This window comes from Anomaloglossus baeobatrachus, chromosome 12 (genome assembly GCF_048569485.1).
Source record: "Anomaloglossus baeobatrachus isolate aAnoBae1 chromosome 12, aAnoBae1.hap1, whole genome shotgun sequence".
In the NCBI taxonomy this organism is placed as follows: Eukaryota; Metazoa; Chordata; class Amphibia; order Anura; family Aromobatidae; genus Anomaloglossus; species Anomaloglossus baeobatrachus.
The window spans coordinates 88,228,307-88,251,549 of record NC_134364.1 but is presented as its reverse complement, the minus strand read 5'-3'; the positions used below and the strand labels follow the sequence as shown (position 1 = coordinate 88,251,549).

The window sequence follows — 23,243 nt, the reverse complement described above, 5'->3', positions numbered from 1 at the left end:
CAAAGCACCCCCTTTTTTTTGTATAAAAAGTATAAATTTTATTCAAAATAGTTCAAACACAAGTGCAGGTTTTAAAATCAATAAATGCATTGTTATAAGGTCAGTGGAGTGTCCTTGGGCACCTTCCCTATACTCACCCTTCCTATCAGTGGGGGTCAGCACCCTTGTAAATTATGCTATGGTGCCCCCACTCACACGTCGACTGATCCTCTCTGGCCCTTTGCTGACCATTATTTCGTGCTGCTCACCTAAATGACTGGCCTTACAAAAATTACAGTGTTGTATCATTCATGCCATTCACCATATCAGCATTAAAGTATCAATTTAACCGGAAATTTTCGATTTCATATCTGGGGTACAGATTTTATCAGTCCAGAATATAATCATGTAGCTATGCCTCTATTTATAATTATAGATAAATCAGCATAATAGCTCGTCCTTCACCGCCATAGGCGGTCCCTTGCCCAACGCGTTTCCCCTCCAGGACTTTCAATCTAGCGGAGGTTCCTCAGGGGCTTGTCCAATATTAAAGATCATTTGTATGATAAGATTATATTCAAACTGTCAAGGGGTTAGAGTCCATCCTTCAATGAGGAAACCTCAATTGTTGTGGACAGAGGTTTTTTTTATATATATATAGAAACCATAGGCATCTGCCTGTAAGGCAATACTGAAGTGACGCCTGTTTATTCTGTCCACCCATAGGGTAAGGTTAATCCTCCAGTGTGGGGGCCTGAGGCGTCCACTATCCATTGCCACACAGACAGATGCCCAGGCTTATCACTCAGCAACACCAACGATGATCAAGGACCCCACACTGGAGGATTAACCAGAGAGGATCAGTCGACGTGTGAGTGGGGGCACCATAGCATAATTTACAAGGGTGCCGACCCCCACTGATAGGAAGGGTGAGTATAGGGAAGGTGCCCAAGGACACTCCCCTGACCTTATAACTATGCATTTATTGATTTTAAAACCTGCACTTGTGTTTGAACTATTTTGAATAAAATGTATACTTTTTATACAAAAAAGGGGGTGCTTTGTTTGGTATAAATAAAAAATAATGTAATCAGGTGGGGATGCCGAAATGTCCCGTATAGGGTGGGTGTGAACTATGCACTCTGAATTTTTTAGGCTATTTAGATACCGGGCTAAGAAAAAAAAACATATCTTTGCCCCGTGAAAGCGAAAGCCTTTCAACTATGAACCGATTAAAAGACATAGAAAATAAAAGGCTTTTTACTTCTCACCCCAAATATGTGTCCTTTAAAATCAGGCTATGAGAATGAAAAATATTCTTGGTACTTACAGATGGAGACCATCCACAGCAAAGCTGACATGATGCCGGGGTACGGAGTCGGCAAAATGAGAACTGTTGAATGAAATCATTTGCACCGTACAAGTCTCACTTCCCCTTTTCAAAAATAAATAAAGAACACAGACGTCTGTAAAACAGGTGAGAAAACCCTCAGGTGCAAGAACATTTGCAGAGGTGGTCGAGCACAGATTTTTCAAGTGGGTCAAAGAAAGTTGAAAAAAATTTATTTGTTAGTAATAATTAGCAGGAGGTGATCACCCATAATCTCTCACACTATGTCTAGAGTCTGCCAGAGCCTGATGTGATCTCGGGGGAATCTGGGATCAGGTGGTCACGCCATATTGTTTATCACAAATCCACTTTAGTGCCCTCTCGTTGTTTACCCTGGGTTGGAGATTAATTAATTTCATCAGATACTGAAGGGTTAAAGGTTTACTTCTATCCTGCAGTAATCTACAGGTAGTTGTAATATTACCTGCAACCACTCCCTTCTGCTAGTATCCACTTCTCACTCTTTCCCATGCAGGCTATAGCTCATACCTATGCTGTTCACTTAGAAGGAGTCAGTCTCTGGAGAAAGCTGAGGTGTCACTTCAGTTGCTGCTGAGAAGTTCCTTCCAGAGTGTTATGTGTTGTGGCTTTCCCTACCTGTTTGTCTTACCTACCTAGCATCTTGCTGGCTTTCACTAGCCAGGGTGAGTTCAGGGACAGCAAGGGCTTAGGCACGTAATCAGTGTACGGGGGAGTGACAAGGACCCATCTAGGTCCATTAGGGAGTGCAGTGATCAGCCTCAGGTGAGTGTTAGGAGGTGACCCCTCCCCCCCTCCACTGTCCCTAGCACGAGCGCCCTCTGTTGTATTGTCATCCTGGTGTTCTGTCTATATTACGCCGCTCGCTGGATGTATTCTTGGACCTGGCATGACAAGTGTAGTCACATCGTGACACACAAAGAATGAGTAGCCTGGTGACCATCCATGCATTGGGCACCCTTGATCCCAGATATGAAACATGTAAGTGTATAAGTAAGCAATTTTTCATATGGCCCTAATTGGCTAATCAGTATAGTTGAGTGAGTACCTAGCTATTCATACTCGCTATTCTCATAGCATAGTATGTGTAATGCAGAAGAAAAACTCGCAATGTAACAAGTAACCCGAATTCTGCACTATTCGCTTCTCGCACAAATAATACGGCAATCGGGTTACTTGTTACATTGCAAGTTTTTCCTCATTGACTTGCATTACACACGCTATTCGGAATGAATACACGAGTATTAGACAGTATTTGTTATGAGAATAGCGAGTACGAATAGAACCCTACTAATCAGGCTTAGATCCACCCAAAAAAAAGTTGAAATATCTTAGTCTAGCCATCTTCAGCCAACTTCAGAATGAGAGATCTCATCAACTGGAGCCAGAAGGGACCTGATCTGGCAAGAGACAGCCCCATGATGACTGGTACCAAGACATACAGAACAGAATGCTATTTATAAACCAATGAAATAGCCATTCCTCAAGCTTCTATGATTGACAGGGTGATAGTGTAATATAAGTATTTGGGTCATTATTATCAAACTTTTCATCTGTCATAAAAAAAGATGAAAACCATTATAGCAAAAGAAATATGAGTAACGTCTATCACTACTATGGGAAGTGAAACAGCATGTGCTGGGTGCTGCCCCAATATACAGGAAACTAGATCAAGCAAACAAGTTTTTCATCACCGTGTGTAGCAGTGATATGGTGGTATAGCAACAACTAAAAATCTATTAAATATATAAAGAATATACAACTATAATCATGACACAACGTTATTGAATTTGGGAGAAAAAAGGGAGATGCAGACAAAGGGGGACAATGGATGGATGGGGAAACCAACCATTTGAATACATAACCATAGAAAGATCTTGACCTCTCACTACACAGAACACGTTTCCTCCAGAGTCCAGTGCAGGTGGCTTTATACCACTCCATCGGACGCTAGGCATCATGCTTTGTGATGACCACTGCATGCAGTTGCTCGGTCATGAAGCTCCCGGCAGGAGCTGATGTTGATACCAAAGAAGGTCTGGACATTGCAGTTATGGAGTCAACAGAGTATTTGTGACTTTTCTGCCCTTGGCTCCTCAACACTCGGGCCCCCTCATTTGGGAGTCTTTATTTCGTGGCTGCGTTGCTGCAGTTCCTTCCACTTCTCAATAATATCACTCACAGGTAATTGGGCGAGATTCAGATGGGAAGAAATGTCATGTAAAGATTTGGCTCCAATTACATGATTGCAGTGGTATCAGTGATCTCTTTATGACCAGCCATTCGTCACATGTTAGTAAAATCTGACACTACGGCGAAGAACCAGATGTTATACATCAGGAGCAATGGGACTAAATGAAAAATCTTAATTTAGTGATTAAAAAGTGTGCCCCAATACTTTTTTCCTAGTAGATAAAATGAAATATGTAACACCCAATACCCATAGACATAACATTTACTATCACAAATCCTGGACAATTTTTGGGCAACATTTTAGTAAACAACAGATGGTCATCCATGTCCCACAGTCTTCAGTTGGTTTTTGACATCCATTGACTTAAAGTGGTTATCGCCACGTTTGGAAGGTTGGTTGTCCATTATTAGGGCTTTGAAGGACTCTTCCCTGCGAGTCTGGATTCATTGAGGTGTTCTTCCTGCAACTTTCTGTTTTAATGTGATAAATCAATATAGCCAACGTAGCAAGAAGCAAACAGGCCGACAGGGCCAGGCGGATGAGATTCTGAATTTCATGATGATTAATGGCAAAGGTTTCTGAAGGAGAAAGAAAATTGATGAAAAAACTTTTTTTTTAATTGATTATTCATGATATTGGTTCAGAATTTTAAGGGATATTTCTAAAGGTGACAGCTTTCTTGCCTCACGCAAAAAAAAAATAATCTGATGGCAGGAGATAGAAAGGCAGGACAAAAACTGATCACCATGATGTTCATGTGTCATTGGAAGGTAACCACAAAATGTACAGTATGTTAGAATGCCAACGTAATGGGCACGTCATTGGGAAATAACCATAATACACAAGAATTCTCTGTAAAGCACCCAAGGCACTGAGAGACCATATAGACCTTGTCATGATAAGGGAAAACGTAAATTTTTGATGACTTACTTTTCACTCTAACGTCATAATGTTGGGTACATAGGTGAACCCATTCATTGTTGAAATGGTCTGCTCTGAAGACACGCTGATCCTTGATGGTCACATTAAATATCTTTAGAGATCCATCATTAGTCACAGACACTCTACCATTGTAGCTGGAATTTGGGCGATACATAACACCACCTGGCTGTGTAGTAAGTATATGATCAATGTTATTAATGTCCCAGTATACACTTGCTGTTCTGGAACGACTTGGAAGCTTCAAAGTGACATTTTGTCCAATGCTATACAAGATTTGCACAGTGGGACTGCAGGCCTCCGAAGGAGCTAGGAAAATGTAGAGGGGAAGGAACGGGTTATTTTTTTTCTGAATTATTAACAAATAGCATTAACTTAAAGTCAACAACTAAGAGAGATTACATGGTTATCTTATTGAGACTCCACAATTATGGGTACACTTGTCATGTGATTCTTTCAAGCCAATTAACTAGAAATGTTCACTTAAGCCCCCGTCACATTTAGCTACTTACCAGCGATCCCGAAAACGATGCGTCCTGATGAGGATCGCTGGTAAGTCGCTGGTAGGTCTTTGGTGAGATGTCACACAGTCAGATCTTACCAACAACTCAGTAACGATACAGGTCGCAGTAGCGACCTGTATAAGGATCTCTGCAGTCATTGGGACCCTGTCACAAAGCGTCAAACATAGCGATGCGTCCTGCCCAGCAGCACATCGCCTTCGAAGAAAATGGTCCAGGACATTCAGCAACGACCGGAAACCTCACAGCAGGGGCCAGGTCGTTGCTGGATGTCACACACAGCGACATCACTAGTGAGATCGCTGTTGCGTCACCCAAACCGTGACTCAGCAGCAATGTCGCTAGTGATGTCGCTTAGTGAGACGTGGCCTTTACTACCATATATCATGAGTGGTTCCATAATCCGAAGGACTTTTCAAAGGCCGTATTGGTGCATTAACACTAGAAGTCCCAGAGAGGGGTCATTTAACATTTCTACCATTGGAATCCTATGGAGCTCAAAATTCCTGGGACTTCTAGTGTTAAAAGGCAATGGACACTTTTACACTGATAATTTTTGATGGGTTCATTTGCAACTTTCAAAATTGCATAGATTACAAATGCCCTGCCATCTTAATACTGTAAAGTCTGCGTAACTCCTTCACCTAGATAACTCTCCTGTTGATTTGCATAATAGCGCATTGCTCCAGTATTTATCAATAGAGATGAGCTAACCTTTGGAAGTTCGGAGGGTGCAGTCAAACTTTAGATAAGGCTCGATCTATGACCCAGACTTGAGCTGAACCTCAATGGAAGTCAGCAATTTGGCAGTTCATATCTCCACCCACATGCAGCCAGCCATAAGCAGAACACTTCCAGGGGAGGGTGAGTGAAGTTTTTCAATTTTTTTTGTGTGTACATTACATCTGATCATGCTGATTTTACCCCCAGTGCAAGCCGTTCAAACACTGCACTTGGCTCGCAGTGGAATGAGCATCAATCATACCCAAGCACAGTGATGCTCGCTTGAGTGATTTGCACTCATAACTCACTCAAACTTCAAACCCAAACTCAGTTTTTTTGTAGTTTGTTTTTGAATCCGAACTTCGAACCTTCATCTTCAGGTTTGCTCATCTCTGTTTATCAGCTCTCACACTCTCTTGTCCTTTTGATTTTGTAAAATCTGTGTAATTCCTTCACCTAGATGATTGTCCTGTTGTTTGGACATTACAATGCTCCAGTCTGTATCAGCTCTCACACTCTGTTGTCTAAGTGTCAGAAAAACTGTGAGGAAGCAAGAGGAAATTGTACATGGTCCATTAGAGAAATATTCCATTTTTACTATGTATCGTGAGGGGTTCTCAGAGTCCAAAAGACTCTTCAAAGAGTGTGTATTAGAGCATTAAAAGGCAAAGGACACCTTTAAACTGATATTTTTTATGGATTCATTTGTAACTTTCTAAGTAGTATAGATTAGAAATGCCCTGTCCTTTTGATGTTGTATAGTCTGTTTAAAGCTGGGTTCACACACAACGACAGCGACAACGACGTCGCTGCTACGTCACCATTTCCTGTTACGTAACAGTGACCTTAGATTATCGCTAGTTAGCTGTCAAACATATAATGTTAAGCAGCGACGGAGCAGCGATCATAGCGACCTCGACGGTCGTTGTGCGGTGTCACACGCGCCGCTATGCGACGACTCAGACCTTGATAGAGACGTGGTGTTTAACCCCACATGTTTTGCGTTGCCTCTTTTCACGCCCCTCTCTTCCGATTGGTGATCACTACAGCGCCTTTGTGTTGCCTTTTTTCACGCCCCTCTATTCCGATTGGTGATCACTACAGCGGCGCCTGATTGGGTGACCGTGCCAAACAAAGGAAGACGCAGTAGTGCTTTCATTCATTCTATTTCATTTCATTCAGATCCGCAAAGAACGACACACTAGCGACACCAGACAGAGAATCTACTACGTGGAACAAAGAATGGAACTTAAAGAATGAAATCACTGTAACGCCTTCGGCAAGGTACCCAATCGGAACGCTGTTGTAACCACCAATCGGAGTCGTGGGGGCGTTGCAAAATACACCGCAAAAACATGCCCTTTTCCTGCCTTCAGTCCTACGTCACTGCCTTCAGCGTCGTCGTGATCATCGCTGCTGCGGTGTCAAACACAAGGATGCTGAGCTTATCATCATGGCGCAGCGGGATAGCAGCGATCAAAAAATGACCTGGAATATTCAGGAGCGAGCAGCGATTTCGCAGCAGGGGTCTGATCGTTGTTATGTGTCACACAGAAAATGGTGACGTAGCAGCGACGTCGTCGCTATGTGTGACACCACCTTTAGTGTAGAGATATGGAATCAACGGCAGATATTGGTTAAGGGGGCATATCAGATATTCCTGAAGTCCTCATGCACAATAGATAGCTCTTGACCAAACAATTCAACCGATCACTCAGTAGGCAGACTCCTAAATCTTCAAACACAGTGAATTGCTCCTGTGTTTTCTATGAAAGACCTTGCTATTCTTCTCTTCTCACCAAGAACAAAAGTAACGGCAAACCAAAATCTTACATGTTGGATTCTTATCTCCCCACCATAATATGATGGATAAGAGTCGGGAGACCCACATACACAGACTGTTAGGGTACCTTCACACTTTAGCGATGCAGCAGCGATCCGACCAGCGATCTGACCTGGTCAGGATCGCTGCTGCATCGCTACATGGTCGCTGGTGAGCTGTCAAACAGGCAGATCTCACCAGCGACCAGTGACCAGCCCCCAGCCAGCAGCGACGTGCAAGCGACGCTGCGCTTGCACGGAGCCGGCGTCTGGAAGCTGCGGACACTGGTAACTAAGGTAAACATCGAGTATGGTTACCCGATGTTTATCTTAATTACCAGCTCACACCGCTTAACTTAGCGTGTGCAGGGAGCAGGAGTCGGCACTGGCAGCGTGAGAGCTGCGGAGGCTGGTAACAAAGGTAGATATCGGGTAACCACCTTGGTTACCCGATGTTTACCTTGGTTACAGCTTACCGCAGGCTGTCAGACGCCGGCTCCTGTTCCCTGCACAGTCAGGATTGTTGCTCTCTCGCTGTCACACACAGCGATGTGTTCTTATCAGCGAGATATCAGCGAGATAAAATTATATATGTACAGCTGGTATAACCTGGGTATCTCCTGTATATAATTATATATGTACAGCTAGTATAACCTAAGTATCAACTGTATAAAATTATATAGGTGCAGCTGGTATAACCTGGGCATCTCCTGTATATAATTATATATGTACAGCTGGTATAACCTGGGTATCTCCTGTATATAATTACATATGTACAGCTGGTATAACCTGGGCATCTCTTGTATATAATTATATATGTACAGCTGGTATAACCTAAGTATCAACTGTATAAAATTATATAGGTGCAGCTGGTATAACCTGGGCATCTCCTGTATATAATTATATATGTACAGCTGGTATAACCTGGGTATCTCCTGTATATAATTATATATGTACAGCTGGTATAACCTGGGCATCTCTTGTATATAATTATATATGTACAGCTGGTATAACCTGGACATCTCCTGTATATAATTATATATGTACAGCTGGTATAACCTGGGCATCTCCTGTATATAATTATATATGTACAGCTGGTATAACCTGGGCATCTCCTGTATATAATTATATATGTACAGCTGGTATAACCTGGGCATCACCTGTATATAATTATATATGTACAGCTGGTATAACCTGGGTATCTCCAGTATATAATTATATATGTACAGCTGGTATAACCTGGGCATCTCCTGTATATAATTATATATGTACAGCTGGTATAACCTGGGTATCTCCAGTATATAATTATATATGTGCAGCTGGTATAACCTGGGCATCTCCTGTATATAATTATATATGTACAGCTGGTATAACCTGGGTATCTCCTGTATATAATTATATATGTACAGCTGGTATAACCTGGGCATCTCCTGTATATAATTATATATGTACAGCTGGTATAACCTGGACATCTCCTGTATATAATTATATATGTACAGCTGGTATACCCTGGGCATCTCCTGTATATAATTATATATGTACAGCTGGTATAACCTGGGTATCTTATCAGCGGGAGAGCAACAATAAAAAAACGAACCAGCACTGTGTGTAACGAGCAGCGATCTCACAGCAGGGGCCAGATCGCTGCTCAGTGTCACACACAGTGAGATCGCTAATGAGGTCACAAAAAACGTGACTCAGCAGCGATCTCAGTAGCGATCTCGCTGTGTGTGAAGTACCCCTAAGCTATGCCCAACAATAGCAGCTCATTCAGCCTATGTTAGTCTGATGTGTAAGGGTGTCTTTGGTATTAGTGTCTGTCAGTTCAAGAAAAGAGATAGAAAAAGAGGAAATCAGTACAGAAATGAAGCTGTGTTAGTTTATGAGAACAAGTGAAGGCAGCATCGTGGAGGCACCAATCTCATATCTACCATGTCGTAATGATTGATAAAAGGGCTGTGGAAAAGAAAGTGCAATATGGTCTTACCCAGGTAATGGAAAGGTGAAAACAAGTGTTACACTCACCTATAATGGTTGTGCAAGTCACAACCACTATGCACGCATATAGGAATCCAAGTCCGGCAGCAGTCCCAAATTGACTGATAACAGAGGATAAACGGGAAACGGGTTGTAAATCCGCGCCAAGGATTCAGAAGATGTTTTAATGTTCCTTGCTTGCTGTCCTGACGAAGGGAGCTGTGACTCCTGAAACGCGTAGACATGTGTATGCCAATAAAAGAAGCATAAATCTCCGTTGAATCTTCTGACTCCTTGGCCCGGATTTACAACCCGTTTCCCGTTTATCCTCTGTTATGTCGTAATGGTTGGGATATGCCGAAATAAAATAAGTCTGTTAGGTCATTCATTTACAATAAAAGTCTGAAACTCGACACAGAGTTACAAATATTTGGGGGTCCACCTGGATAGCAAACTGGACTGGAGATGCCACTCAGAGATGGTCTACAAGAAGGGGATGAGAAGATAGTATTTCCTAAGGAAACTGAGGTCTTTAAATGTGTGCAGCAAAATGTTAGAAATGTTCTACCAGTCTGTAGTGGCAAGTGCCATCTTTTTTGCACTCATATGCTGGGGCAGTAGTGTGCGGGTCTCTGATGCTGGGGCAGTAGTGTGCGGGTCTCTGATGCTAATAAGCTGAATTAGCTTATCAAGAAGGCAAGCTCCGCTGTTGGCTGCAATCTTGACTCTTTTGAGCAGGTAGTGGAGAGAAGAACTCTGAAAAAGTGTATGGCGATTATAAATAATAATGCACATCCATTGTATGAGCTATTCATGAGACAGAAGAGACCTTCTGTAACCGGCTAATCCTGCTGAGGTGTAAGAAGGCAAAAATATAGGAAATCATTTGTGCCAACTGCTATGGGAATGTACAACGATAACGTTAGTGTTAAATCATCAAGGTGAAAGTCTACTTTATTTTTTCTACTTTCAGTTTACCCACTGTGTATGACCTTATCTAATGTATAATGTTTTTCTGTCAACTCTACTGTCTTGTCAATTATGTAATTCATGTTATGATCTAAGTTGTGCTGCTGTTGTGAAGCCCCACAGGTGCGGTGTAGCGGTGCATTACCTTTAGGGACTCCACGTGATGGGACGGTCTGGTCACAGGTAGGGAACCTTCGTTCTGGGATTGTCGTGACGCCACTCTCAGAATTGCGGTCAGTGGAGACCGCCACTGCAGGTTAAGGGATGCCTGGGGCTGATGGTGGGTGCAGTCAGTTGTAATAGCCTCCTGAGAGTGAGGCAAGCCCCAGGGCCCTGGTTAGGTGTGTGGAACCACAGGTCACACAATGACTCAAACACAGTCCAAGAAGTCTTTTAACGTGTTTACTCCCTGTTTGGTGGTCACTGTGAGATGCCCGGGTGACACTGCGATAACCAGGTGGAACCAGTAATTCCAGAAGGCCGTTCTGAGGGTAGCTGTCCACTCGCCCTCCTTGCACTCCTTTTGTTTGGGAGGACTCCTTACTTGAAGTGTGGTAGGATTCCTCCAGGAAAGCTGTTTCTAAACCCCGCTCCCCTCTCTGGCCCGTCTGCCGGCAGCGTGACCTTGGTGGGATGGCTTCTGGCCCTGTCCCCTTATGGGCCTGGTGATTGCTGCTTGGCTCGGACTTTGTGTGGTGATGGTGAGGGCATGAAGTACCCCCACCTGAAGGTTGAGCAGCTCTGGATGATTTGCTGCCTGCTCTGGGGACCTGTCTCCCCTTGCGTGCTGGAATACCAGGGATCTCCTTACTCAGCCACCCCTCTCTCTGGGTGTCTTTCAGGCCGACCCACGGTACCCTTTCTCCCCCGTGTTCAACTACTGCACTCCACAGGGCCTGGCTGAGCTGAGAGCCCCTCTGCTCCCTTCCACACTCCTGAACACTCTGCTTCAGACTGCTTGCTCCTCCTTCTCTTCCTGTCTGCCCTGCTTCCTAGCAACCAGCCTCTGAGCACACCCCTTGATGGGAATTGAAAGTTAACCCCTTCTGGCTACCCAGGGGTCCCTTCTAATGGTGTTGGAGACCTGGTCACTATGTGTTTGTGTGTGCACCTCATCCTGGCCTTTGGAGATTACCTGGAAGCACTGCCCCCAGCATGGGTGCAATACTCTGTGGTGCCTGACCAGGTCAGGGGCGCCACACTGTGATACCATAATTTCCAACGGGATCAATAAAGTGTATTGTATCGTATCGTACAACATTTTGTACCTCAAGGTATCTCCTAACATATGTAAAAATTATCAATAGCCCTTCAAGTGCAGATTTGCAATTCTTCAATTCAAAACCAAGATCTATAGGGAGTTCTCAAGTTCTCCCCATGATATCTTTTTGTGGGTTTACTTTTTTTCCCAACATTCCAAAAAGATACTATGAAAATATTTGATTACTATTGAAAATTAGACCAAATTGTGTTAATGTCTTTGGAAAATGAGATTTTGAGACCCACTGAAGTAAATGAGATTGTGTCCAGCGCTCCAGAGTGACGGATTTTCCCAACGGGTTTAAGATTTCCAAGTTTATTTTCACAATATGCGCTTAAAAAATGACGATTTACATTATGGGTAAGACATCCTCTATACAGAGGAGAGGAGAATATGACAAGGACAACACGTTTCGGCTACTTGGTGTAGCCTTTGTCAAGTAAAGTCTGTAATCAGGTAGATTTCATAGTTTCATAGTTTTTAAGGTTGAAGGGAGACTCTAAGGCGGGCTTTGCACGCTGCGACATCAGTAACAATGTGTTACCGATGCTGCAGCGATAGTCCCGCCCCCGTCGCACGTGCAATATCTAGTGAAAGCTGCCGTAGCGATTATTATCGCTACGGCAGTTTCACACGCACATACCTGCCAAGCGACGTCCCTCTGGCCGGCGACCCGCCTCCTTCCTAAGGGGGCGGGTCGTGCGGTGTCACAGGACGTCACACGGCAGGCGGCCAATTGAAGTGGAGGGGCGGAGATGAGCAGGATGTAAACATCCCGCCCACCTCCGTCCTTCTCATTGCAGCCGGCGGCAGGTAAGGTGAAGTTCCTCGCTCCTGCGGCTTCACACACAGCGATGTGTGCTGCCGCAGGAGCGAGGAACAACATCACACCTGTCGCTGCACCGGCATTATGGAAATGTCGGAGGCTGCAGCGATGATACGATAACGACGATTTTGCGCTCATTCATCGTATCAAAAAGGTTTTACACGTTGCGATATCGACTGCGATGCCGGATATGCGTCACTTTCGATTTGACCCCATCGACATCGCACGTGCAATGTCGCAACGTGCAAAGCCACCCTAAGTCCATCTAGTTCAACCCGTAGCCTAACATGTTGATCCAGAGGAAGGCAAAAAAACCCCAATGTGTCAAATAAGCTCCAATGGGGAAAAAAATTCCTTCCTGACTCCACATACGGCAATCAGACTAGTTCCCTGGATCAACACCCTGTCATAAAATCTAATATACATAACTGGTAATATTACATTTTTCAAGAAAGGCGTGCAGGCTCTGCTTAAATGTTAGTAGTGAATCACTCATTACAACATCATGCGGCAGAGAGCTCCATAGTCTCACTGCTCGTACAGTAAAGAATCCTTGTCTGTGATTATGATTAAACCTTCTTTCCTCAAGATGTAGCGGATGCCCCCGTGTTCCAGTCGCAGGCCTAGGTGTAAAGAGATCTTTGCAAAGGTCTCTGTACTGTCCCCTCATATATTATACATTGTGATTAGATCCCCCCTAAGCCTTCGTTTTTCCAAACTAAATAACCCCAAGTTTAATAACCTGTCTTGGTGTTGCAGCCCACGCATTCCTCTAATAATCTATTAAGATTCTTTTAAAGGCTTCAAACCTCAGAAAGACACAGATGGGATTCTTCATTAGGCTTCTGCAAATAATTATAACTTGGAAATGTTAAACCTGTTGGGAAAATCCTTCACTCCGGAGCGCTGGACACAATCCCGTTTTACTTAATTGCTGACAGGTGGCCACACCTACTGGTCCGTGCAGCCGAAGGAATTGGAGTACACAGTGAATGGGTGAGCTGTACAAAAAACTTCTCTTTGAGACCCACTGGGGACAGGGACTGACCTGATGACTACACATTGCTTGATGTTAATGATATAAATAAACAATTACTTACTAACACTCGGAGAATTTCTACCAGGACCTACGAGCAGAAGAAATCAAAGTTAGAACTGTTGACAAACTGAAATCTAAAAGGTTGCATCACACATAAGAAAAGTTGAGGTGAAACAGCATATACAGAAAGAAAGAATCATCCAGCTCTTCAGGCAAGGAAAGCCATGGTCTTTATTTTAGCATGCAGGAACAACGGATGACATGACGAGCACACCACCAGCTGTGCTGGTCATGTCATCCGTTGTTCCTGCATGCTAAAATAAAGACCATGGCTTTCCTCGCCTGAAGAGCTGGATGATTCTTTCTTTCTGTATTTGCAATATCGGGCTGTGGCAGGGAGAGGCCAGGAGTGAGCTTGTACACGGTGAGCTGATATACATAAATTGGAAACAGCATATACAAGATTTCTTTTCAAACTTGTCCCATTAGTACAAATTGCTGTCAAAACAATTACAAAAAATTAGCTGAGACCTGCTGTTTGACGATTGGGTTACATACAGCACTCATGCAGACACAATCCATGATCTTCCTACCACCATGCCTGACTGTAGGCATGACAGACTTGACTTTGTCTTCCTCACCTGGTTGCCACCACACACACTTGACACCATCTAAACCAAATAAGTTTATCTTAGTCTCATTACAGCACAGAACATAGTTTCAGTAATCTATGTCCTTAGTTTGCTTGTCTTCAGCAAACTATCTGTGGGCTTTCTTATGCATCATTTTCAGTAGAGGCTTCCTTCTTGTATGACAGCCATGCAGACCAATGTGATGCGGTGTGCAGCATATGGTCTGAACATTGACAAGCAGACCCTTCCACCCCTGTAATCATTGCAGTATGCAGCGTATAATCTGAGCACTGACAGATGGACCCCAACACCTTTCTAACCTCTGCAGCAATGCTGGCAGCACTCATACATCTATTTTGAAGAGACGACCACTGGATATGATGTTGAGCACGTGCACTCAGTTTTTGTGGTCGACCATGCTGAGGCTTGCTCTGAGTGGATCCTGTCTTGTTAAGCCGCTGTATGGTCTTTGCCATCGTGCTGCAGCTCAGTTTTAGAGTGTCGGCAATCTTCTTATAGCCTAAGCCATCTTTATGTAGAACAATATTTTTTTCCTATCCTCGGAGAATCCTTACGCCATGAGCAGCCATGTTGAACTTCCAGTGACCAGTATAAGAGTGTATGAGCGATAACATCAAATGTAACACACCTGCCCCCCATTCACACCTGTAGCCTTGTAACATTAATGATTCACATGAGATCAGGGAGGGAAAATGGCTAATTGGAAACAATTTCTCTATTGTCACTTAGAGGTGTACTCACTTTTGTTGCCTGTGGTTTAGACATTAATGGCTGTGTGTTGAGTTATTTAGAAGGCACCATATATACACTGTTATACAAGCTGTACACTGACACTGTACATTGTGTGAAAGTGTCAGATCTAATGTGTTGTCCCATGAAAAGATTTAAAATGTGATGGGTGTACTCAGTTGTGAGATATACTGTGATATAATCTGGAATGTCTATTGCCGTTAGTGGTTTACCATTTAATACATGATCAAGAGACACACCATGTAGATATGATCTTAAGGAAATGTTCAAGAAAAGGAATTTGTCTTGTCCAATAGCAAATCTTTCCAACTTACCATCAGTTGTTACATCGTAAAGTTGTACACACACATAAGTCCGGTTCCCATCAAAAATCTCTGCTCGGTAGACATGTCCATCTGCGGCGGTCAACTTTGAAATTATTAAAGAGCCGTCACTAGAACTGGAGAGTCTTCCGGCGTATTTGTAGCTATACTTCTGTAGTTCTATTGGTTGCCCGGGTCTTGTGATCGCAATTACATTTTGTTCAAAGTTCCAGTTGACATTAGCCAAGTGAGGTTGATTCCGGCTAACTTGTAGTGTGACGTTTTCCCCTTCGTCAAAAGTAAGCGTCTTTGTAGGTCCATCACAGGTGACATCTAGGATAAAAAGGGAATAAGATCTATGGGTAGGCTTTAAAAAAGCCAAAAATTGCAACAATAGGCTACAGTTCTTTTCGAAAACATGGATTGCAAATGGTTAGTCCAGTTTAGACAATCACATATTGCATAAAGTGCCACTTGGAGACCTCCAAAGGACAACAGTGATTTAATAGGAAACCCCCCTCCATCCCAGAATAAACTAAATAAAACACACGCGATGTGATGTCCACGTAATATACGGACTAGCCTGGTACTTCAGATTCAGATGCTTTGCTCTGGATGATAAATGTGGGCAATAAAGGAGGGATTTTCCTGTAAATGTTTCATAAAACAATGTTTCAAAATGAGTTTTCTAAACTAGACAATTCTTGAATTTTAGCACTTACAGAATATTTACTCAATGGAGAGAATCCCGTTAGGCGGGAAAAGAGGAGCCTTGGAGCTTCAGATAAGGTTTTATATCTCTAATGGTGACAGCTTTCTCGTCTCTCGCAAAAGAAAATTATCTGATGGCAGGAGATGGAAATGCAGGACAAGAACTGATCACCATAACCATGATGTTCATGTGTCATTGGAAGGTAACCACAAAATGTACATTAGAATGCCAACATAATGGGCACGTCATTGGGAAATAACCATAATACACAAGAATTCTCTGTAATGCACCATAGAGCATTGAGATAAGGGAAAATGTAAATTTTTGATGACTTACTTTTTACCCTAACGTCATAATGTTGGGTACATAGGTGAACCCAATCACTGTTGAAATGGTCTGCTCTGTAGACACGCTGTTCCTTGGTGGTCAGATTAAGTATCCTTAGGGATCCATCATTAGTCACAGATAATTTACCATTATAGCTGGAATTTTGGCGAAACATAACACCACCTGGCTGTGTAGTAACTATATGATCAATGTTATTAATGTCCCAGTATACACTTGCTGTTCTGGAATTACTTGGAAGCTTCAAAATGACATTTTGTCCAATGCTGTACAAGATTTGCACAGTGGGACTGCAGGCCTCCGAAAGAGCTAGGAAGATAAAAAGAGGAAGGAACGGGTTATTTTTTCTGAATTATTCACAAATAGCACTAACCTAAAGTCAACAGCTAAGAGAGATTACATGATTATCTTACTGCCACTCTACAAATATGGGTACACTTGTTATGTGATCCTTCCAGCCAATTAATTAGAAATATGCACTTCTTACTATACATCGTGAGTGGTTCCCGGAGTCCAAAGGACTTTTTAAAGTGCGTATTATTGCATTAAAAGGCAATGGACAATATTACACTGATATTTTTTATAGGGTCATTTCCAACTTTCTAAGTAGTATAGATTACAAATGTCCTGCCCTTTTGATGTTGTAAAGTCTTTGTAACTCCTTCACCTAGATGACTGTCCTGTTGTTTGGACATCACAATGCTTTCGTCTGAAGAGGAAATTTTACATGGCCCATTAGAGAAATATTCAATTATTACTATACATCGTGATAAAGTCCAAAGGACTCTTCAAAGTGCGTATTGGTGTATCAATAGGCTATGGACACCTTTACACTGATATTTTTTATACACTAATTTGCAATTTTCTAAGTAATATAGATTAGAAACGTGCTGCCCCTTTTGATGTTGTAAAGTCTGTGTAACTCCTTCACCTAGATGACTGTTCTGTTGTTTGGACAGCACAATGCTCCAGTCTGTATCAGCTCCCACACTCTCTTGTCTAAGTGTCAGAGACAACATGAAGGAGGAAGAAAAAGTTGTATATGGCAGATTAGTGAAAGTATAGGGGGCCTAGAATACCCGAGTCTTCATGGAAGGAAGATAACACTAATAGTAGGAAAGTGAAAATATGCAGGACAACAAACACATGGTAGTCAGCAGAAAATGTGAGTCACAGGTTATTATTTAGTGTAGAGCAATGGAATCTATGGCAGATATTGGTTAAGGGGGCATATCAGATATTACTAAAGTCCCCATGCACAATAGATAGCTCTTGGCCAAACAATTCAACCGATCACTCAGTAGGCAGACTCCTAAGTCCTAACTCCTTCAAACACAGCTAAGTGCTCCTGAGTTCTCTATGAAAGAGTTGCTGTTCTTCTCTTCTCACCAAGAACAAAAGTAATACTAAGCCAAAATTTTACATGCTGGATTCTTATCTCCCCCAAAATCATCTGATGGAGGAGAGTCAGGAGATCCCCATACACATTATAGGCCGTGCCCAATGATAGCCAATGATAATGATAGCAGTAGCCTTGTTCAGCCTATGTTAGTCTGGTGTGTATGGGTGTCTGTAGTATCAGTGGCAGTGAACTGTCAGTTCAAGGACAGCGATAGAAGAGGAGGAAATCAGTATAGAAATGAAGCAGTGCTAGTATATGAGAGCAAGTGAAGGCAGCATCGAGGAGGCACCAATCTAACATCCACCATGTCTTAATGGTTGGGATATGCCCAAATACGAAGTCTGTTAGGTTATTAATTTACAACAAAAGCCTGAAACTCAGCATAACACTTTAACCTTAAGGTAACCCCTAACATATGAGACAATTATCAATTGCCCTTGAAGTGCAGGTTTGCGGTTCTTCGGTTCAAAACCAACCAAGGTCTGTAGGGAGTTCTCAAGTTCTCCCCATGATATCTTTTTTTGTAGGTTTACTTTTCTTTCCAACATTCCAAAAATATACTATGAAAATATTAGATTTCTATTGAAAATTAGACCAAATTGTGTTAATGTCTTTGGAAACTGAGATTTTGAGACCCACTGGGGACAGAGACTGACCTGATGACTATATCTCTACACATTGCTTGATGTTAATGATATAAAACTAAACAATTACTTACGAAGACTCGGAGAATTTCTACGAGAACCTACGAGAAGAAGAAACCAAAGTTAGAAGTGTTGACACACAGAAATCTAAAAGGTTTCATCATATATAAGAAAAATTGAGGTGAAACATCATATACAAGATTTCTTTTTAAAGTTGTACCATTAGTACAAATAGCTGTCAAGATAATCCTAAAAAATTAGCTGAGACCTCCTGTCGATTGGGTCACATACAGTATTTCACAAAAGTGAGTACATCCCTCACATTTCCGTAAATATTTGATTATATATTTTCATTAGACAATACTGAAGATTACATACATCACATTGGTCTACATGGCTGTGATACAATGTACACTAGTCAGTGTGCAGCTTGTATAACAGTGTAAATATGGTACCTCAACAATCAACACACAGCCATTAAAGTCAAAACCTCTGGCAACAAAAGTGAGTATACCCCTAAGTGAAAATGGCCAAATTGTGCCTAAAGTGTCAATATTTTGTGTGACCTCCATTATTTTCAAGCACGGCCGTAACTTTCTTGGCAATGGAGTCCAGTAGAGCGTCACAGAAGGTGCTGGATCCTGTTCCATCCTCCATGACGACATCACGGAGCTGGTGGATGTTAGAGACCTTGCACTCCTCAATCTTCTGTTTGAGAATGCCCCACAGATGCTTCATAGAACTTAAGCCTGGAGACATGCTTGGCCAGTTCAACACCTTCACCCTTTTTTTTTTTAGCAAGGCAATGGTCACCTTAGAGATGTGTTTGGGGTGTTTATCATGTTGGAATACAAACACAGAGGATCATACTCTGCTTCAGTTTGTCACAGTACATGCTGGCATTCATGGTTCCCTCAATGAACTATAGCTCCCCACAGTCGGCAGCACTCATGTAGCTCCAAACCATGATCTTCCCACCACCATGGCTGACTGTTGGCAAGACAGACTTGACTTTGTCCTTCTCACCTGTTTGCTGCCAGACACGCTGGAATCCATCTGAACCAAATACGTTTATCTTGGTTTCATCAGAGCACAGGACATGGTTTCGTTACTTCATGTCCTTAGTCTGCTTGTCTTCAGAAAACTGTTTGGGGGCTTGCTTGTGCATCATCTTCAGAAGAGGCTTGTTTCTGGGATGACAGCCATGTAGACCAATGCGATGCAGTGTGCGGCGTAAAGTCTGAGCACTGACAGGTGGACCCCCCACCCTTATAACCTCTGTAACAATGCTGGTAGCACTCATGCGTCTATTCTGAAAAGACGACATCTGGATATAATGCTGAGCACGAGCACTCACCTTCTGTTGTAAACCCCGGCGAGGCCTGTTCTAAGAGGATCCTGTCTTGTTAAACCACTGCAGCTCAGTGTCAGAGCGTCAACAATCTTCTTATAGCCTCAGCCATATTTATGTGAAGGAACAATTCTTTTTTTCACATCCTCAGAGAATTCTTTGCCATGAGTCACCAGGTTGAACTTCTAGTAACCAGTTTGATAGTCTGTGAGCGATAACACCAAATGTAACACACCTGCTCTCCATTCACACCTGAGACTTTGTAACACTAATGATTCTCAAGAAATCAAGGAGGGAAAATGTGTAATTTTGCACAATGTAACCATTTTCACATAGGGGTGTACTCACTTTTGGCGCCTGCGGTTTAGACATTAATGGCTGTGTGTTGAGTTATTTAGAAGGCACCAAATACACACAGTTATATAAGCTGCACACTGACACTGTACATTGTATCACAGGGTCAGATCTTCAGTATTGTCGCATGAAAAGATATCATGCAATATTTGCAAAAATGTGATGGGTGTACTCACTTTTGTGATATAATCCAAAATGTCTATTGCTGTCACTGGTTGACCATTCAATGCATCATCAAGATTCACAATTTATACACATGATCTTATGGAACAGTTTAAGAAAATGAATTTGTCTTGTCCAATAGCATTTCTTTCCAACTTACCATCAGTTGTTACATCGTAAAGTTGTACACACACATACGTCCGGTTGGCATCAAAAATCTCTGCGCGGTAGATCTGTCCATCTGCAGCGGTCAACCTTGAAATTTCTAAAGAGCCATCACTGGCACTGGAGAGTCTTCCGGCGTATTTGTAGCTATACTTCAGCAGTGCTATTGGTTGCCCGGGTCCTGTGATCGCAATGATATTTTGTTCAAAGTTCCAATTGATATTAGCCAACTGAGGTTGATTCCGACTAACTTGTAGTGTGACGTTTTCCCCTTCGTGAAAAGTAAGCACCTTTGTAGGTCCATCACAGGTGACATCTAGGATAAAAAAAGGCAATAAGATCTATGCGAAAGGCTTTGACATAGCCAGAAATGGCATCAATAGCCTACAGTTCTCTTGTAAAACATGTATTGTAAAAGGGTTGTCCACTTTAGACAATCACTTATTGCTTAAAGTGACATTGAGACCACCATAGGACAATGGCGATTTAAGAGGAAACTAGGCATGTGTACCCCACCCTAAGATAAACAAAATAAAACACATGCGATGTGATGTCCGTGTAATATATGGACTAGCCTGATCCTTCAGATTCAGATGCTGTTCTCTGGATGATAAATGTGGGCAACATAGGAGGGATTTTCCTCTAAGTATTTCATAAAACAATGTTTCAAAATGATTTTTTTAAACTAGGCAATCCTTTAATTTTACAACTTACAGAATATTTACTCAATTGAAATAATCACATTATGAGGGCTTCACTGTGAGAAAAGAAGGGCCTTGGAGCTGCAGATAAGGTTATTAGTACCAACGCGTTTTAGCGCCTTTCTCAAAGTCAAAAAACAGATGTCCATTTACATCAAGAATACTCAAACATACATGTGACATGTCGTTAGTCTAACTACCAAACTTTTTCTCTGAAACAATAGACGTGCTGAAATTGTTAAGACTTGGTTATCGACTTTGCCCGACATTACAAATCTTCAGGTGACTTGTGAAAGACTTCACAGCGGAGACAATGACTAAACACTGAGAATCAAAATTAGAAACAAAAAGTAAGTGTCAAATAAATTAAACTCACTTAGCTGTGTAAAAACAGAAGGGATCAAGTAGAAGACCAAAAAGACTCTCGTCAATCTTTCGTGTGACATCTCTGACTTCCAGGAATGGTTGAGAATGTGCACTTCCCTCTTGAATATATTCCACAACTAGACACTGACACAACATCCTCCTTTTCTATGTATCCAGTTTCAACATCGACACCCACTGTCGTGAAAGGTAACCAACCAAATGTTGTTAGAAAAAGATTAGGAGGGTTTTGAGAAACCTAAATTCCGACATTGAGTTGGTCCGAACCTTGTTTAGAAGTCTTCAGTCTTGTCTTTCATCAAACCAGAATTCCAAAACTGAGCCAGTCCCAACCTTCAATAAAACAAAGATTGCCCTACAAATCTCTCAAGTGTTTCTGTAATTCCCATTCGTAAAGCTTTTTTTTACAAGTCTGGACAAATTTGCGTTTGCCAAATCATAAGATTGACTCAGTCCCATCCTTCAACGGAAATGTTGACCCTACAAGAGACAATAATCTTTGAGTAATGGCTAGCACGTAACTCTTAGGTGTGTTGTAAAAGTATTTTTTTCTTTTATAAGTAGGAACAGATATGTTTTAGGAATGTCTTTAAAAAAATCTATGTTCCAAAATTTAAAAAGTCCCAACCTTCATAAAAAACTTGGCCCTACAAGTGTCACAATTATGTCATGGGTGATACTCATGTGGTTTCTGGCAATAAAAGGTCACAGCATTAGGCTGCACAAAATGCTCCCTAACTTTCCATTGTTTCTGCTTTTAGTATCCATTGTACTAGGTAACTCTCCTGCTGGGTTTTCACCTCTTCCCCTTTAGGACCCAGCAGAGCTCTCCTTCTGTCCAGCTGCTGATTATTAGTGTTCCCATTGTGTTTAAATACCCCCATCTTCCCTGGACTTGTGCTGGTGATATTATTCAGTTCTTTCAAGTTCTGGTTGCCAGCAGTGATCATGTGCAGCTGTATTCACTGCTCCCCGCGCATCATTATCAGCGCGGGGGGCAGTGAATAAGTACGGAATACTCACCGTTCCCCTGCAGCTTCACGATGTCCTCCCGTCTGCCGGTCAGCTGAGCTGTGTAGAGAGCGGTGAGCACAGCGATGACGTCATCGCTGTGCGCGCCTCTAGTCACGCAGGTCAGCTGACCGGCAGACGGGAGGATGAGCAGTGCTGCAGGGAAGTAACCGTGACTGCTCCACACAGATCAGCGGCGCTGCTGCCGCCACAGACAGGGGGAGGAGCAATGCTGCATGGAGCGAGGAAAGGTGAGTATAAACGTTTATTTTTTTGTGTGATACAGGATACAGGCCATATAGCAGGATGGGGGTATATAGCAGGATAAGGTCATATATCAGGATGGCAGAATATATCAGGATGGGGGCATATAGCAGGATGGGGGTATATAGCAGGATGCCAGTATATAGCAGGATAAGGGCATATACCAGGATGGGGTACATATACAAGGCAGTAGGATCATTACCAGGATGGGGTATCTTGGTAGAGAATTTGGGGACATTACCCCCATAACAGTGTCAGCAGCCGATCCTCGCCCCATAACAGTGTGTCATGACTACATTTTTTGCTTAAAAGTTTATTTTCCCATTTTCCTCCTCTAAAACCAGGGTGCGTCTTATAGTCCGAAAAATAAGGTAAGTAGTTCATGCACTTTTCCCTCTATGTCCTACTGGTGTCTTTAGTGTTTT

The 23,243-nt window shown here is 42.5% G+C and overlaps 2 protein-coding genes across 2 annotated transcripts in view; both read right to left on the bottom strand.

Moving 5' to 3' along the window:
• LOC142258219 (Fc receptor-like protein 3) overlaps positions 1-4,761 on the bottom strand; it is a 41,695-nt gene extending 36,934 nt beyond the window's left edge. Inside the window, exons 1-2 of the mRNA XM_075330729.1 lie at positions 4,473-4,761; positions 1,310-4,120 (exon numbers count right to left, since the gene is read on the bottom strand). Coding sequence (XP_075186844.1) covers positions 1,310-1,340 — 31 coding nt within the window. The 5' untranslated portion in view covers positions 1,341-4,120; positions 4,473-4,761. The remainder of the gene's footprint in view (positions 1-1,309; positions 4,121-4,472) is intronic.
• LOC142257564 (pregnancy-specific glycoprotein 22-like) lies at positions 3,915-21,605 on the bottom strand. Its single transcript, XM_075329709.1, has 9 exons — positions 21,536-21,605; positions 20,454-20,774; positions 18,501-18,527; positions 16,372-16,689; positions 15,336-15,656; positions 13,680-13,706; positions 6,138-6,265; positions 4,473-4,650; positions 3,915-4,120 (listed from the first exon to the last, which is right to left on the bottom strand). The coding sequence occupies exons 1-9, from the start codon at positions 21,603-21,605 to the stop codon at positions 3,915-3,917; spliced, it is 1,596 nt and encodes a 531-aa protein (XP_075185824.1).
• Positions 21,606-23,243: the final 1,638 nt, after the last annotated feature.

Excerpts from the sequence above, each read along its gene's own strand:
- LOC142257564 (XM_075329709.1), bottom strand. The coding sequence starts at position 21,605 with ATGTCACACGAAAGATTGACGAGAGTCTTTTTGGTCTTCTACTTGATC. Across the intron at positions 18,528-20,453 it reads TTACGATGTAACAACTGATG|GTTCTCGTAGAAATTCTCCG; the intron begins GTAAGTTGGAAA and ends TTCTTCTCGTAG. Across the intron at positions 15,657-16,371 it reads TTATGACGTTAGGGTAAAAA|ATGTCACCTGTGATGGACCT; the intron begins GTAAGTCATCAA and ends TTTTTATCCTAG.